This window comes from Gracilinanus agilis, chromosome 2, assembly GCF_016433145.1.
Source record: "Gracilinanus agilis isolate LMUSP501 chromosome 2, AgileGrace, whole genome shotgun sequence".
Taxonomy (NCBI): Eukaryota; Metazoa; Chordata; class Mammalia; order Didelphimorphia; family Didelphidae; genus Gracilinanus; species Gracilinanus agilis.
This window is the reverse complement of record NC_058131.1, coordinates 563,104,343-563,121,818: the sequence shown is the minus strand read 5'-3', so window position 1 is coordinate 563,121,818 and position 17,476 is coordinate 563,104,343. Positions and strand designations below refer to the sequence as shown.

General features: G+C 39.3%; 1 protein-coding gene across 1 annotated transcript in view; it reads left to right on the top strand.

Moving 5' to 3' along the window:
- Positions 1–10,064: 10,064 nt before the first annotated feature.
- MYO1E (myosin IE) overlaps positions 10,065–17,476 on the top strand; it is a 175,700-nt gene continuing 168,288 nt past the window's right edge. Inside the window, exon 1 of the mRNA XM_044660107.1 lies at positions 10,065–10,355. Coding sequence (XP_044516042.1) covers positions 10,065–10,355 — 291 coding nt within the window. The remainder of the gene's footprint in view (positions 10,356–17,476) is intronic.

Genomic DNA, 17,476 nt, shown 5'->3' with positions numbered 1-17,476 from the left:
AATCTAAGGTAGAAGAGCAGTAAGGGTTTTAACTTGCCCAGGATCACACCAAATTTGAGGCCAAATTTGAACCCAGGTCTCCTCAATTCCAGACCTGGCTCTCAAACCACTGAGCTAACTTTTACCTGGCCCCTCCTGAGGATATTTTAAGATGCTTTCCACAGAGCAGTACAATAGCTGAGGTTTATAATTCTACTCAAGCATTAAGAAAAGATAAAAATTATGTTCAAGATAGCCTTAGTTAGAAGACTGAGAAGAGAATAAAATATTTTATCTATTACCTTCTGTGTTAGTACCAGTTCTTTTTTAATTTTTTAAACCCTATCTTCTGTCTTAAATCAATACTAAGTATAGATTCCAAGGCAGAAGAGCAATAAGGACTCTGCAATCAGGGTTAAGTGACTTGCCCCGCGAGGAAATGTCTGAGGCAGTATTTGAACCTAGGGTTCTCCTGATTCCAGGTATGGTGCTCTCTCCACTGTGCTACCTTAGCTACCCTGGGAATAATATATTTTAGAAAGGCCAGCTTAAACACTCAGCTTTTCATAAAGTGTGGCAATTCTTTTGTTTTTCAATCATTCAGGCATGTCCCCATGTACCATAGCTATCCGTGGGGTTTTCTTGGCAAGGATGCTGAAGTGATCTGCCTTCTTTTCCTTCTTCAATAGATCCAGTGCATTATTTTTAATCTAGTCTCTTCACTTTTTTTTAACTTGAAAATTTTTATTTAATTAATTAATTTAGAATATTTCCCCATGGTTCCATTATTCATTTTCTTTCCCTTCTCTCCTCCCACCCCTCCTCCCATAGCCAATGAGCAGTTCCACTGAGTTTTACATGTGTCATTGATCAAGACCTATTTCCATATTGTTAATATTTTCATTAGGGTGATCATTCATAATCTACATCCCCAATCTTATCCCCATCGACCCATGTGTTCAAGCAGTTGTTTTTCTTCTATGTTTCTGCTCCCACAGTTCTTTCTCTAGATGTAGATAGCATTCTTTCTCATAAATCCCTCAGCATTGCCCTGGGTCATTGCATTGCTGTTAGTAGAGAAGTCCATAATGTTCTATTGTACCACAGTGTATCAGTCTCTGTGTATGATGTTCTCCTGGTTCTGCTCCTTTCACTCTGCATCAATTCCTGGAAGTTGTTCCAGTTCCTAATAGATCTTTTTGATTATGAGCTTTTTAGTTCCTCAAGTTTCTGAATAGCTGGGGATTGATCCATAATAGTATTTTCCCTAATGCCTTCAAAATGATGCCCCAAACCCACCTTTTGGTTGGGAGGAGATACTGTTTTCATTTACTCCCTCCCTTCTAGAGACATTCACCTGAAGCCAATGATCTCTGCTGGAGCTTTCTTCTTTGTCGGAAGGAATGGAAGCAGGAGAATACTGGACGAAGGCGACAGTTACTCTCCCCAACACTTAAAACTCCTCATGCCTATCTCTGCCCTGTGGAGCCAAAAACTCCAGCTCAGTGATGGGAATAACAGCCCAGAATGGGGTCAGTAGGAAAACAGATCTGTTTTCAGTTGTAGTAAATGCACACAATGTGATGAGTGACCAGAGAAGAATGTACCCCAGTAAAATGATGGCCTGTGAATCGTGGGTTTGGTTCTGAAAATTCATGATACCCAAGCAGAGAAAACAGGAAACATCAGTTAAAATGGGAAATAGCTGTGGGCAGAATTACTGTAATTCCCCATTTTACTTTGTAGTTGGCATCGGAAGGCAACGTACTATAGCTGAGTGAGTGACTGAGACTGAATTACAGCGCCTTTCAAGTCTCTCTTTTCTTCTGTGGAAGGTCATACATAGCCAGGCTTATAATCCTCAACTGATGCCTTTTTAGGACTCATAGAAGCTGTGGTTCAAAATGTCATTGTTGCATTGTCTTATAGCAGGAAAACAGTATAGGTCTGTGCCTGGTTCTGGCTTCCTCTTCCTATCCCTTGTCCCTTTCTTAGCAGGCAATATTCAGTACGGTGAGAATCCCCACACGGTCTACTCACTGACTGCTTTTATGATTTTTTAAAGATAGTTTTTATTCTTAAATTTCCTCTAGATCTTTCTCCTTCCACCCTCCCAACTAATCATGTTGTATTCATACCAAAGAATTGAAAAAGAAAGAAAAGAAAAAGGGAAAGTAGCAAAATCAGTTCTTACATTAAAAAAAAATCTGGTATGATATGAAGTTTTCCACACCTGTGGACTCTGACTTCTGCAAGGGAGGGAGGAAGTGTATCTTTTCATCTCTCTTTCTCAGGAACAAGTTTGCTCTTTATTTATTTGTTTGTTTGTTTGTTTGTTTGTTTAAGCCCTTGCCTTCCATCTTGGAGTCAATACTGTGTATTGGCTCCAAGGCAGAAGTTTAGTAAGGGCTAGGCAATGGGGTTTCAGTGACTTGCCCAGGGTCACACAGCTGGGAAGTGTCTGAGGTCAGATTTGAACCCAGGACCTCCCATTTCTAGGCCTGGCTCTCAGTCCACTGAGGCATCCAGCTGCCCCTAGGAACAAGTTTGTTCTTTAGAGTTTCATTGCTTGGTTGTTGTTAAACTAACCCTGGCTTTCTCTACCCAGGTTCCCTACCAAAACAACTGAACTCAGGAGAGGATATGCCCCATTTTACAGTTCATTTTTTCATTTTACAGATGAGGAAACTGGCTCTTTGAGGTTAAATGACTTATCCATGGTCAGACATAAGAGCCCCAAAATATCTGAGGTGGGATTGGAACCCCAATTTTGTGACTTTAAGTCAAATCTTTCCTCTTTGATATTTATTTTCTGATGATATTTTCATGTTTCAACTTTTCTGCTGAATTAGATTGTAATCTCCTTAAAAACAGATATAATACTATTTCCTTTTATTACTTTTTTTGGACAATACTAAAATAAAAAGCTTAAGCTTTTTTTCTTTTTCTTTCTTTTTTTTTTTTTTTTTGCATCTCTCATACCACCTATCATGGTTTTAGACCATGGCATGTACATAAAAAATATTTAGTGGGAGCTTCTAAGTGGCTCAGGGGATAGAGCACCAAGCCTGAGATGAGAAGTCCTGGGTTCAAATGTGACATCAGACACTTCCTAGCTCTGTGACCCTGGGCAAGTCATTTAACCCCCATTGCTAGCCCTTAACCACTCTTCTGTCTTGGAACCAATACTTAGTATCAATTCTAAGACTGAAGGTAAGGGTTGTTGTTTTTTTTAAAGATGTTTAGTAATATGAATTGCTGGTAAATTAAAAATCTCTTATCAAATGTTATGTGAAATTTTTGAAAAAATATTTTTGCCCCTTAGAAAGAGATGTAGCTTATAGATTTGAATATCAGAATTAGAAAAGACCTTAGATATTGTCCAGTCTAGGAGGAAATTGAATTCCTTGAAGCTAAGTTACCCAGAGTCAAAACAGCTATCTTTCTGAGCCTTCTGACTGACCATCATTCCAGTCCAGTACTGCGCCTTACTTATTCCAAATCAATTCATAAGTTCATTGCCATTATTTTATAAATACAGTTTTCTGGAATTAGTTTCAGGTAGGAAACTATTTTTTGAGACAACTACTTTTTATTTTTTAACTTTTACCTTCTGTCTTATAATTGATACTATCAGTTCCAGGTGTAAGGGCTAGGGAAATGGGGTTTAGTGACTTGCCCAGGGTCACACAGCTAAGAAGTGCATTTGGACTCGGGGTCATAGTTGAAATCCTACCTTAGACATTTACTAAGCCCTAGGCAAGATGTTTAACATCTCTCAGCTTTGATTTCCTCATCTGTAAAATGGGGATGATAATAGCACCTTTGAAATAATTTCCATAAGGCACTTTGCAAACCTGAAAGCATTGTCCAAAGATTAGCTACTAAAATTAGCAATTATAATAATTAAGTATGACATGCACACCAAAAAATTTGAGAAAATAACTTTCCAGGTCTAAAACATAATTTAAAACAAATTACATAGAATGAGACCACAATTCTTTCTAACGTCAGAGGAAACAATTCTCTTTCTTAAGATTCCTGACCTGTTTCCTTATGTGGAAGTTCTGCAACCAGTCATAATAATTCCCTTCATGGCATGACTTGTGTACATTGTTTTTCTTTGGCACTGACATATTGACATCAGGTTGAACAGGCTTCCTTGACCTTACTTAGCATGGGCCAGATTTGTCTGAGTGGGCAGATTTCTCTTATTTTAAGGCATATTTTTCAGCTGTCCAATGAAAAGAGCCTTTTTCCCCCATAGCCAGAAGCTGGACTAGATAAAAGTCAGGGGATCTGAGCTCTTGTTCCTTCTGTGCCACTCATCTATGACCTTGGAAAAAAGGCTTCTCTCTTCCCCACACTTACCATCTCAAACTCCTTGGAAAGGTGTTAAGAAGAGTGGCATTATCAATATAAGAAGTTAAATGAACTAACAAGATTTATTGTTTATTCTATCTTGTAGCAAGCTGCATTCTTGGTCATTCCTGAGCTGTTTGTTCCCAGCATGGTCCATAATAAGAGCTTTACAGTACAAACGGAATAGGAATTGGTCAGGAATAGATGTATTTTTTGGTTGTGTGTTTGAAGCATGGACACTCCAATCCTCTTATCTTTGATTGCAGTTTTTCCCTCCCAGAACTGAGTATGCTAAGAAGAAAACAGACAAGAGTTGATGTGGTCAATCAACAAGCAATTTTTAAGCATATTTTATGTGCTAGGGACTGGGGATACAAAGACACAAATAAATCCCTGCCTTCAAAGAGCCTATAGTCTATTAGAGTGAGATGAGATGTGTCTTTGAAACCCAGTTTCACTGGTTTTGCTCCAGCCAGCTAGATGGTGCCATGAGTTGAGCACTGTGCCTAGAATCAGAAAGACCTGAGTTCAAATCTAGTCTTGGACATTTACTAGCAGTGTGACCCTGGGCAAGTCACTAAACTCTGTTTGCCTCAGTTTCCTCACCCATAAAATGAGCTGGAGACGGAAATAGCAAACCACTCCAGTATCTTTGCCAAGAAAACCTCAAATGGGGTCAAAAAGAATTGGACATAACTGAAACAACTGAACAACAACAAACGAATAGTCCTGTCACTCTGTAATCAACTGCATCATAAGTATTTGTATTTAGTTCTGAATACCACAATTTAGGATAGACACTAATAAACTGGAGAGCATCCAGAGGAGGACAGCCAGCGGAAAGACCTTGAGTTCATGTCATATGAGAATTGATGGAAAGAAATGAGAATGTTTGGCCTGAAATGAAGAGATGTATCCAAATATCTGAAGGATTGACCTTATTAGATTTATTCTGCTCCTACCAGGAGCAATGTGTAGAAACTGCAGAGAAAGAATATTTAGACTTGATGTAAAGGAAAATATCCTAACAAGTAGAGAACTATCCAAATATGGAATGGTTCACCTCTGGAGGTAGAAGGTCAAGTCAACAAAATTTATTAAATGCTTACTGTGTGCTAGTAGGCACTGTGACAAGTACCGGGGGGTATAGAGAAAAGCAATTTTAAAAAATTACCCCAGTCCCTCTTCAAAGAGATCCCAGTCTAATGGATAAGACAACGTGAAAACAACTTTTTACAAATGAGATAGAAAGAGATAGAAAATATCTCTATCTATCCAGTAAATTGGGAGTAAGCCACAAAGAGAAGACACTGACATTAGGGGAAAGATGCAAGATGATTTTAAGTGGTAAGAAAACCAGGGAAGCCAGCAAGTGGAGATGAAGGAGAGAAATCTGGGGATGGGGGATAGCCAATGAAAATGAAGAGTGAGGAGATTGGAGTGAGAGGAACAGCAAGGAGACCATGGTTACTGGTTTGAAGAGTACCCGAAGGGACGGAAGGTGTAAGAAGCCTGGAAAGGAAGAAAAGGACTGAGTTATAAAGGATTTTGAAAGTCAGAAATTTCTGGAGTTTATTGAAAGGTAGTGGGGAGTGACATGATCAGACCTGTGCTTTTTAGGGAAGATCAATTTGACAGCTGAGTGGAGGATGGATTGGAATGGGAAGAGGTCTAAGACCTAAAACCCAAACACGGGGATATTGAAAGAGTCTAGGTAGGAGGTGACAAAGCCTTGCACCACGATGGCTGATGTGTCCCAGGAAAGAAAAAGGGAAAGGTAAGAGAGAAATATATGAGAGCTATAAGAATGTAGAATCACAGAGATTCCAGGCCCTTCCACTGGAGTTCTTTTTAAAAGGTTAGATAACCATTTATCGAGTGTGCTGTAGGGGAGATATTCAAAAACTGGTTGCCTCAGATGACATCTGAGGACCCTTCCAACTCTCAAAATTCTGTGGTTCAATTCAAGGAATACTCTGCCCCACCCGGTGCCTGACCCATACTCTCAGGGGTCAGCCAAAAGGACCTATCCAACACTCTTGCCATAGACTTCACAATGAATTCATTATCTTGCCCTGTTTTATTTCATTCATTCATCCTCTGGTTGTAGCCACTGGAAACACAGCGGCATGTTGGCCAGTTCAGATTACCCAGGTATCCTAAAGGGGTAGTCTTATGTTTGGATTAAGGAAATTATTTACCCCCCTCCTTTACCCCTCACCTACCCCCCAGCAGTGTGTTCATTTTGCAGCCTTATTTTCTATGGCCTCATTTGCAACTATAGTAATCCCACAATACAGTTGAGATTTTAATCACACTGGTCAGGAAATTCATAGTGAAGGTTACTACAGCAACCTTAAGTCTGCTCTGGTAAGCATATTCCTTACAATGGGGCCTTTCATTGCTGCTCTCCCTAAGCTGGGCAGTGAAACATGCTATTCAAAAAACAATGAGACAGAAGAGAATGGAAAGGAACTGGGCATTATACTCTAGCCGCTAATGCCATATGTTGCATTTTGTCTTACAGTCCAAGCTTATTGCAAACATTAATTCCATTTCCCAGTAATGTGCTTTAAGGGTCTTCCTAACTCACATGCCTAACATTTAGAATATGCTGCATTGAACTGTTATCATAAAACTTCCAGTAATTCCTCCTGAGGAAAGTCTTGGGAAGTAAGTGCATTTTAGGGAAAAAAAGGTAAAGGAATCTAGTGAGGCATCCAATTGTGTTTCCCTCATGTGCCTTTTAAAAATACACATCTCTGCACTCCTGTACAAATTCTTCCCAACTCAATAATGGAGTTTACATGGATTCAAATTGCATTTTTCCAAATAACAAAAAAAAAAAAATTATTCCCTCCAAATGGCATATAGGAACTATCTGTGAAACAATTTGGGCTGACTCTTGGAGAGATGCTGTTTTGTTTTTGTTTTTTTTTAAAACTTGGGTTTCTTATAAGAAAGCATTACTGACTTTTCAGTTTTTAGTTGATTTTGTGAGTTGGTACAAAAATGCTTTCCGTGTACTTCACACTTGTACCAACCCCCAAAGATCTGTAGTTTCTTTAGAAAGGGAGTTAGATTTAATAGGAAAGGGAATTGAAAGGAAATCATTTTTTTCCTTCTGCTTTTTCTTTAGAGCATTTATGGTATTTTATTTTATTTATTCATATTGTCTGCTTTGTAACCAAACAACTTTTCTCTATTGTATCCTCAGATCTCTAGGGTTGCTTTTATTTCCTTCCTTCTTTAATGTTTCCCTCATGTATAATTTAAATCATTTGCCTTTTATCTTTCCCAATCTCTTAAGCTATTTCACCTTCTCCCTCTCTCCTCAGCATGTTTCTTTCTTGCTGGGCTCAATTTTTGAAAATGAAATTATATTGCTTTTCCTTTACTTCTCAAATAGAAATACCGCCGTTAGTTGGACTGCCTGCCCCTCCTCCGCCTTCCATTTTGTCTTTCATTCCTGATTCCCATGAACCCTAATTGATGTGCAGTCACTCCCAAATATCTGGGTGTTGGTTATTTGATTAGTAACTAATCTGCAGCCTTGGCATGTCTCCCGGGACGGGATCCGGGTCAATGCAGTGTGAAGAACCTTACTGCAGTGCAGAGAGCTTGGAGGAATCCGCTAGGGTTGTTTCCCCTCTGTGCAGCTTTCTAGGCTAGAAAAATGGTGAAGAGGACTATTGTGGGGGGTTTTATATTACTGGATCCTAGCAGTGTTTGTCAACTAACCTCTATGCAAATGTCTATGCAAAAGCACATGTGAGACTCATAGAAATTTCATACAGACTGAAAGGAAACAGGCCTCTGATTCATAGGGACTCTGTGTCACTCCTTAGATCAATCGTATCCCCACTTTAGGTCTCAGTTTCCTCATCTAGAGAGGGGAATTGGGCTTATAGTAGGAGTTTTTAGCCTGGAGACCATATCCATAAACTTAAAAAAATTTTTTTATAACTTTCAATGACATTAATTTTCTTTTGTAATTCTATATATTTTATTTTATGCATTTAAAAATATTGTTCTGAGAAGGGCTCCCTAGGCTTCACTTAACTGCCAAAGGACTCCATGCCCCAAAAGTCAAGCCCCTGAATTAGATGATTTCTAAGGTCACTTTTGCTCCAAAATTCTGTGATTCTGACTCTGATGTCCTCTCTCTCTCTCTCTCTCTCTCTCTCTCTCTCTCTCTCTCTCTTCCCTTTTTCCTCCCTCTCTTTCTCTCTCCCTCTCTCTGTCTCTCTGTCTCTTTCTTCATCTCTGTCTCCATCTCCCTCTCTCTATTAAAACTATTAGAGTGGTTTTCCTTCTCCAACTCATCCTACAGATGGGGAGCTGAGATAAACAGGGTTAAGTGACTTGCCCAGTAAGAGTCTGAGGCTGGATTTGAACTCATAAAGGTGTCTTCCTGATTCTAAACCCAGCCCTCCATTCACTGTATCATCTAGCTGCCCTTAAAATCTTTTTCAAGAAATGTGCTGTAACAAATTTGAAGATCTATTCTGAGGGACCCTATTGCAAAAGGCAGAATTTAGGGCAAGAATTTTTCAGAGGGAGAGTGTTATAGTCATTTATGGCTCTCCTAGTTGTCTCTATCTATGAATTAATCAACAAATATTTGTTGAGTGCCCACTATTTATCACCAGACCTTTTTATAAGCAATCAACAAGCATTTACTAAGCATCTCCTGTGTGCCCAGAGGGCACGTAGGTGGCAGAGTACCAGGCCTGGAGTCAGGAAGATATCTTCTTGAGTTCAAAAATGGCCTCAGACACTAAGTAGTTGTATGACCCTATGCAAGTCACTTAATCTTCTTTGCCTCATACCTCATCTGAAAAATGAGCTGGAGAGGGAAATGGCAAATCACTCTAGTATCTTTGCCAAGGAAAACCCTAAATGGGATTAGGAAGAGTCAGATAAGGCTGAAAAAAAAACCTTAAAAAACTAAAAACTAAACAACTGTGTGCCTACAATATGAGGTATGGGGAATCGTATGTGCAAAAAAAATTGTGTGGAGAGGTATGCACAAAAGAAATAAAATAATCTCTGGCCTTAGAGGGCTAACATTCATCTTCTGTAGTGAGAACAAAAATATTGTTTACTTCAGACTTCCTAGTTATGTGTTCCTGGGCAAATCACTTAACCCCAGTCGCCTAGTCCTTACCACTCTTCTGCCTTGGAACCAATAAATTTTAAGACAGAAAGTAAAGGCTTAAAATATGTAAAAATATATATATATATGCATATACATATAGTTTACTGTGGAGGCTTTCAACAGATTCAGTTCAATTCAGTAAATATTTATCAAATGTCTTCTACAGTCAGGGCACTTACTGTGTGCTGGTTGTTAGGGATACCAGGATGAAAAATCCCAGAGTCCCTGCCTTCCATTAAGGACTTGACGGTCTAGTGAACTTTCTTTTTTTTTTTTAAGTGATATTATTTGGTTTTTACATAACCTTCATTTCTGAACATATCCCCATCCACTTAACCTACCTAAGCAAGCCATCCTTTGTGATGCCAACGGTGGTACCAGCGGGACATGCCAGTAAAAGAACTCCAGCATTTTTTGGCCAGCGACTTCTTCCCTCCTTTGGCTTCCCAGTTTGCTTGGGAATCGCAGGGGCAGCTCTCCTGAACCAGCAGTCCCGTCCCAAGAGACTTGACTAGGCACAGACTGCATTTTGCTGGGCGGTCTGCCTCCTGTTCAGGCAGCCATGTTGGCAGGAAGCGAGACACTTGAGTTTTGGCTGGTGCTCCCATTGCAAATACTTCTGCAGGTCAACCCCACTGGGGCCCATCAGCTCAGATCTAGCAGCCAGGCCTCTGTTCTAAAATGGATTACAGTTGGCAAACAGAAAGCTCTGTCGTTCCCAAACTCCACAGGCTCATTTTGGACAGGGAGCAGAATCAATGGGATCCTAGACTGCATCCAGTCGAATGAGAATCATGAGCTGCTGAGGGTCGGACGTCCAGTCCTTGTGGCGGGACTCCATAGCTTTGGAGCTGTAGGTTCTCAACTTGTCTGCTTTTAGTCATTACTGTCTTTCCCTGATCTCAAGAGTTTTTCTTTTAATTGAATTCTAATCCAATTAATTAGCTAAATTTAATTCTTTAATCTGGTTAAAAGTCTTTATTTGACATACTTCAAAGACATCTATATTTCATTCCACCTTTCTGATTCCTTTGAAGCAACTATGCCCCATGTCCAGGCCTGGGTCTTTGGAAATTCTCATCTTTTTGAAGATCCTAATGGTTTCTGAATAATCTCTATAACTTTTATCTCCATTTTTTGGGGCTAATCAGGAAATAACTAGATTCAGAGGATGCCTCTGATACTACAACAGAAAGTAAAGTGGGCCTAGGGGGCAGCTAGGTGGTTCAGTAGATAGAGTTAAGCCTGGAGACAGGAGTTCCTGGGTTCAAATCTGTCCTCAGATACTCCCTAGCTTTATGACCTAGGGCAAGTTATTTAACTCTAGTGGCCTAGCCCAGTGGTTCCCAAAGTGGGCACCACCACCCCCTGGTAGATGTTGCAGCAATCCAGGGAGGCGGTGATGGCCACAGGTGCATTTATCTTTCCTATTAATTGCTATTAAAATTTTTTAAAATTAATTTCCAGGGGGCTAAGTAATATTTTTTCTGGAAAGGTGGCGGTAGGCCAATTAAGTTTGGGAACCACTGGCCTAGCCTTTACCCCTCTTCTGCCATAGTACTGATTCTAAGATGGAAAGTAAGAGTTGTATAAAAAATAAAATAAGATAAAATGGATCTAATAATGCCTGAAGTACTTATGTCAGTGTTGTTACTAGGATCTAATTGGATAATGTATGAAAATACTATATAAATCTCCATTTCAGGGAATCCCGATACTGTTATATTTGTTAACCACTTCAAAAACCAAAGCTTTCTTATTGTTTATGAATCTGATGTTTCCTGCCTCCTGTATCTACGTGTTTGAGAGCTGAGATTACAATATGGTGTTCATTTTGTGAATCATCCAGCATTCTGATGAGAGTAATCTCATGTTCCATATGTAATCCCAGTTTTCTTGGCAAAAAGTCACTAAATAATGACCTTAAGAAAATCTATTTCATTCACCAAAAGGAATGATGGGAATCATTGATACATCTCTTTATTTAGCCTCCAATTCACTAAATATTTATTATGAATCTCCTGTATGCCAACTATGCTAGGCATTGGGGATACAACAGCAGCCTTTACTCTCAAGGAGCTTTTATTCTAAGGAAATACATGTTCATAAACAAATAAATTTTATTCTAAGGGAATACAATGCTCATAAACAAATAGAGAAATTTACTAACCCTACTCAAAATGGAAAAAACATTGAAGATCCAAATTAAGGCTGGGCCAGTTTAACTTGGAATGTCCATGTGACTATGAGCAAATCACGAGTTTTATTGAACCTCAATTTCCTCATCTGTAAAGCTAACGTGATAATATTTATACTACCTATTTAGGGCAGTTGAGGAATAAAAGGATCAGAAAACTTAAATGACTTGCCCACAGTCACACAACTAGTTAATGGAAGAGCCAGGAATAAAACTCATTTGTTCCCAGTCCAAAGACTTCTTTACCTATTCTATAGAGGGTTTTTTGTTTGTTTGTTTGTTTATTTGTTTTTACCTGAAACAGGAATGGTAAGACCTGTTCAAAATGAGTAGATTTGGCCATTTAGTTGCAAAGTTACAACTGAATTTAATTAAACAGATCCATTTTGCACCTATTAATGGACACTGGATTCTTTCTATAAAGATACCTATAATAGTTTACCTCTTTTGGTCTTCCTTTCTTTATCAAGATTGGTTGTGATAGGAAGCTTTGATTGGTCTGTCTGGAAAAGTATGATGTCATCAGAGGACCAGTCTCCCCTCCATAGGCCACTCAGGGATGGGGAATTGGTACTTTTGACCTTTCTTCTCACTTTCATTATTGGAATGACCCGTCTAATGTGCACTTCATTGTTGGGTGTTGTTCCTTTCTGAGGAGGGAATGCTGAAGATGTGTTTTCCTTTCCTTACCTTGTCTCTCTTCCACTCCCACCTTCCCTTAGCCCAGGCTTCTGGTGAGAACAGCCCAGGGGAGTAGCTTTCATCCCCAGGTACCACCTCTCCCACTCTCAGAACAGAGGCATTTTCTACATCTCGAGGGATTAGTTGGGGGAAGCTGGAGAAAATGATAACTTCTTCTGAACGGATGCCTTTTAGGACAGCCTCAAAGCAATAGCCTTAATCCTAAGTAGGAGGCAACTCCTACAAAGTAAAAGCTATTGATATACCAACGCCATCTGTGGGTAATTTATTCTAAGACCAAGTTGTAGAAAATGTCTAAACTACTCAGAGCTGAACTTGAAAGCAATTAGAAGGTACTACATAAGTGGTAGCTTAATGTATTAGAACTCTGAACTTGGAATCAGAAAGACTTGGTTCAAATTCTGCTTTAGCTCCTTACTAGCTGTGTGACCTGGAGCATGTTCCTTCACCTCTCAATTTATCTATAAATTGGGAACAACAGCACCTATTTTATCAGGTAGTTGTGAGCATAGATGAAAATTTGCATAGAGACAGAGCTAGAGTGGCAGGACTGGAATCAATAAGACCCAACTTTGTGAGTCCAAACCTAGACTTAGACTCTTACTAGCCATGTGACCCTGGACAAGTCACTTAACCCTGTTTGCCTCTGTTCCCTCATCTGTAAAATGAGCTGGAGAAGGAAATGGCAAACTACTCCAGTACATTCACTAAGAAAACACCAAATGGGGTCCTGAAGAGTTGGGGACACAACTGAAACACAACAAATATGTGAAAGCACTACATACAAGTTAATAATATTGTATGATTTTTATAATTAAAGGTTAGGAGATGGATGGCACATTTGTTTCAAATCATGTCTGGAGGTTATATTCCAAAGATTTCAGCTTTGTGAAATTAATATAAACTGTAACTCCTTACCTGGGCATAAGTATTGATTCAGGATGCCAACGAGTCACTAAAGTGTTACGTGGGTACCTGGAGACCTGACTTCTGGAAAGGGCTGCTGGAAGTCCCTGTGTGCCATGTCCAGATGTCAGGACTCTGACCTGGACTGAAGTTGAAGGTTGATCGATCTGTGATGCCAAAGAAATGATATCACTGGCCATATGAGAAAATGGATGGAGCAATAACGTTCTCTCATACTGGGGACTCTCTGGCTGGACAGGAAACTTGCTCCCTTCTCTGGAGCATTTAACACTCCTCTTGAGCCTCAGGGGAAGTGTGAAAGTGGTTTTTTTAGTTAGGGCAGCATCTCTCTCTGTCTCTGTCTCTGTCTTTGAGTCTCTCAGTCTCTGCCTCTCTCTCTCTCTCTCTCTCTCTCTCTCTCTCTCATAAATAATTTAATATACAGTCTCCAAGGATTTTTAATCATAACACAACAGAGACTAAGAGGCAAAAAAAAGCCATACTCAGAGGATGCCTCTGTCAAAATTGGGGTTATTGCTGTCACCTGCTTGTTTGTTGATATAGGAAGAGAAATAAAAACATTCAAATTGGGCTGTTTAAGTACCTAGGCCATGTCTAGCTCATTGATCAATTATCATCTACCATTTGTGAGGAAATATCTGGGTAGAGATAGGGATATATCTCTTCAACTTCAAAGTGAACCCAAAAATGATCAATAGAAAAAGAAAAAGAAACCTGATTCAAATCTTCATTTGTCAAACTGAAGCAAGAGCTACTGCTTTTTAGAAGATAAAAATGGAAGAGGGGAGTAGAGAAGAGAAACTGCTTTATGGCCACAGAGGAAGGAGCATCTCTATAGTGCTTATCTCCTGTGACTAACACTGAAACAATTGGAATTCTATGAAATGGTAATGTTTATAATGATGCAGCATCCAGGGTTCCAACTTTTGGTCGTTGTAAGTTTGATCTTTATGGATGGCTGGATTTCAGACTGATGGGGAGTTGAAAGTATGTGTTGTTTCTTTGCCTATTGAGGCACCATTTTTAATTAGACAACCTGGAATAATAGAACGTTAACCCAAGACCGGTGGTTTAAAGGGAGCCAGGGAAGCTAGGAGATGAGGAGGAGGGGAGAGAGTATCCTAGATGTGAGGGCCAGCCAGTGAAAACATACCCATCATAAAACATTCTTTACTGTATATACATGCAGTATTTAATGGCTTCTGCTTTTTGGGGTCTGACCAGAATTCCCTAGCTTTGCCAGTGCACGTTGCTGTGTGTGTGTACGTGTCTGGATGAAGAGGAGAATAAGTTGTAGGACACTTGCAGAAGTCCAAATGTTCCAAGTGTTGGTTTCTGTAACTGCTCTCTTTCTGCTGCCCCAGTTCCAGCACAGAGTATATCCTTTCAATGAGGGAATAATCATAGCTTTGTTAAATGATTCACCTTTCCTCTCCTTAGGTCACACCCTGGTAAACACACACCATTTAGTGACATTGCACCAATGAAAGTCTACCAGGGAATCAGCAGAGGCTTTGGCTCTATTTTTAAGGGCACCCACAATTGCCTTTACATGCCTTGGTGAAAGCTTGTTCTCAATTCAATGTATGGGGAAGAACTGACTCACGATGAGTACAGGCTGTACTTCATTTTATGTAATAGGTGTGTTCTTTCAAAGTCATACACAGATCAATTTTTTATGTGTGTAGTTATGCATTAAATGTTCTAATCAAAGAAACTTTGTTCCACATCCTTCTTCTAAGTCAGGGATTCTTAACCCTTTTTTTGTGTTATGGATCACATGGGATCAAGGCTTTACAGACTCCTCAGAATAAAAATTTTTAAGAGTATGAAATAGGATACATAAGATTACAAAGGATATCAGTTCGACTGAAATTGAGTTATCAGAATATTTTTAAAAAACAAATGTACAGGGGGCAACTATTTGGCTCTGTGAATTGAGACTTCCTAGCTGTGTGACCCTGGACAACTCACTTAACCCCCATTACCTAATCCTTACCACTCTTTTGCCTTATAATTAATATACAGTGTTGAGTCCAAGACAGAAAGTAAGGGTTTAAAAATTAAAAAAAAAACCAAACTCTTTCCTTTAAGTGAATGAATAATCAATACAAATTTTGTTTTTTAAGTTCAAATAACTTTCTTAATTTAATTCATATCATTACTGACTGGCTATGAAACATTGAAGTCAGAAAACCTTTTTTTTTTTTTAAATTCAGAAATGACACGTGATGAGTTACATAGTAGAGAAGTCATATCCCAAAATATGCTGAATCTAGATGTAGATGGTTGGAACTAACAGATACTGTTTCCTATTTAACCAGTATATTTTAAATATCCTTCCCTAGCTTCTGCTCCCCTATATCAACTGCCTTTCCCAATTAAATTGTCATTTAGTCACTTAGTTGTTCAACAAGTATTTATTTATTTAAAGTGTGAGAAACACAGAGAATAAAAGTCCTAGATCTCAAGTGCTGGGATATTAGGACCTAAGAGAGAGGGTCAATAGCAGCTGGTGATATCCTTCTCCTGGAAACCTCTTTATTATCACTGTTGTTTTAAGTAAAATTACTTAAGTAATCACCTAACTCTTCTTCCAATAAGCATTTACTAAAATGGTACTAAGTACCAGGCATTGTACTAAGTGCTGGGAAAAACCCAAGCCCCTAATTTCAAAGAACTCACAATGTGATGAGAGAGACAAGATGGGCACAACTCTACATTTAGACAATATACATGCAAGCTAAATTGGAGATAGTCTTAGAGGGAAGGTACTTGTAAGTATCTTTAATTTGGGAATTGTCTTTGCTTTTGTATTTTTTTTTTGTATCTCCTCCAAAATCCCTCCCCCCTTCTTTTTTTTTTTTTTTTAAACCCTTACCTTCCCTCTTGGAATCAATACTGTGTATTGGCTCCAAGGCAGAACAGTGATCAAGGCTAGGCAATGGGGGTCAAGTGACTTGCCCAGGGTCACACAGCTGGGAAGTGTCTGAGGCCAGATTTGAACCTAGGACCTCCTGTCTCTAACTGGCTCTCAATCCACTGAGCTACCCAACTGCCCGCCCCCCCTTCTTAGCCCATGACTTGGCCCCATAGCAATTAAGTCAATGCTTTTTCTTTCATTCATTAATTCATTCATCATGCTTGGCTATTTGTGCTACAACTCTGGAGGGGGACCTGCAAATCGTTCCCTCTTGCTCCCCGATCCATCTCTGAAAGTTAGAACTAGAAGGGTCTTTAAACATCATATAATGTCGCCTAGTGATCAGCCATCTGTGACCTCAGAGCCCAATATGACCTACCATCTGTTTTTTGTATGGCCCGTGGGTTAAAAATGGTTTTTCCATTTTTGTAAAACTATAAAATTATTCTAATTTTTTTAACTGTAAAAATCATTCTTGGTTTGCGGGCCATATAAAAATAGGCAACAGGCCAAATTATGGTCTGTAGGCCATAGTTTACCAAGCTCTGGACTGTAACCCCTTCATTTTAACTTGTAGAAACGAAACCCAGCAAAATGAAGTAATTTGCCAGTTCCCAAGGTTATACTACTATTCTTTCCACTTCAGAACTAGTATTCAACCTTCTCTCTCCTCCCATGAGAATTAAAGTTTAATGAATGAATAAATGGAAAACATCCCCATCTACCAGGTTCTTACATCAAGGTGCTTTCCAGAGTCCCTCAATTCCCTGAATACCTACTTGAATGATGAATCATTTTCCCCCAGGAAGTATCTAGTCCCAGCTTCTTACAACCTTAAATAATGACCATGCATTGTACAGACAGCACTAATGAGCAATTCTACTTCCAACAGTAACAGGAGGGTCTTTTCACGACATCTTCTCAGGTTGGGCTGGGTTGGGCTCTTTGCCCCTATGCTTCATGTGAAACGATGACCAAAAAATTACATGAAACATATTTATTATGTGTGCCATAGGAATTCAGAAGGAAGATCAAGGGAACAGCTTGGGGAAGGTGGGCACTTTGCAGGATCTTGAGAATTCTGTAAGTAAAAGAGAGAAGGGAAAATTAGATCAGATATAATCGCAGTCTCCTCATCTGAAACATGGGGGCTAAATTAAATGATTTCTGGGGCTGTTTCCAATTCTAGATTTAAAATTAAAATCCCTCTGAGGATCAGAAATTT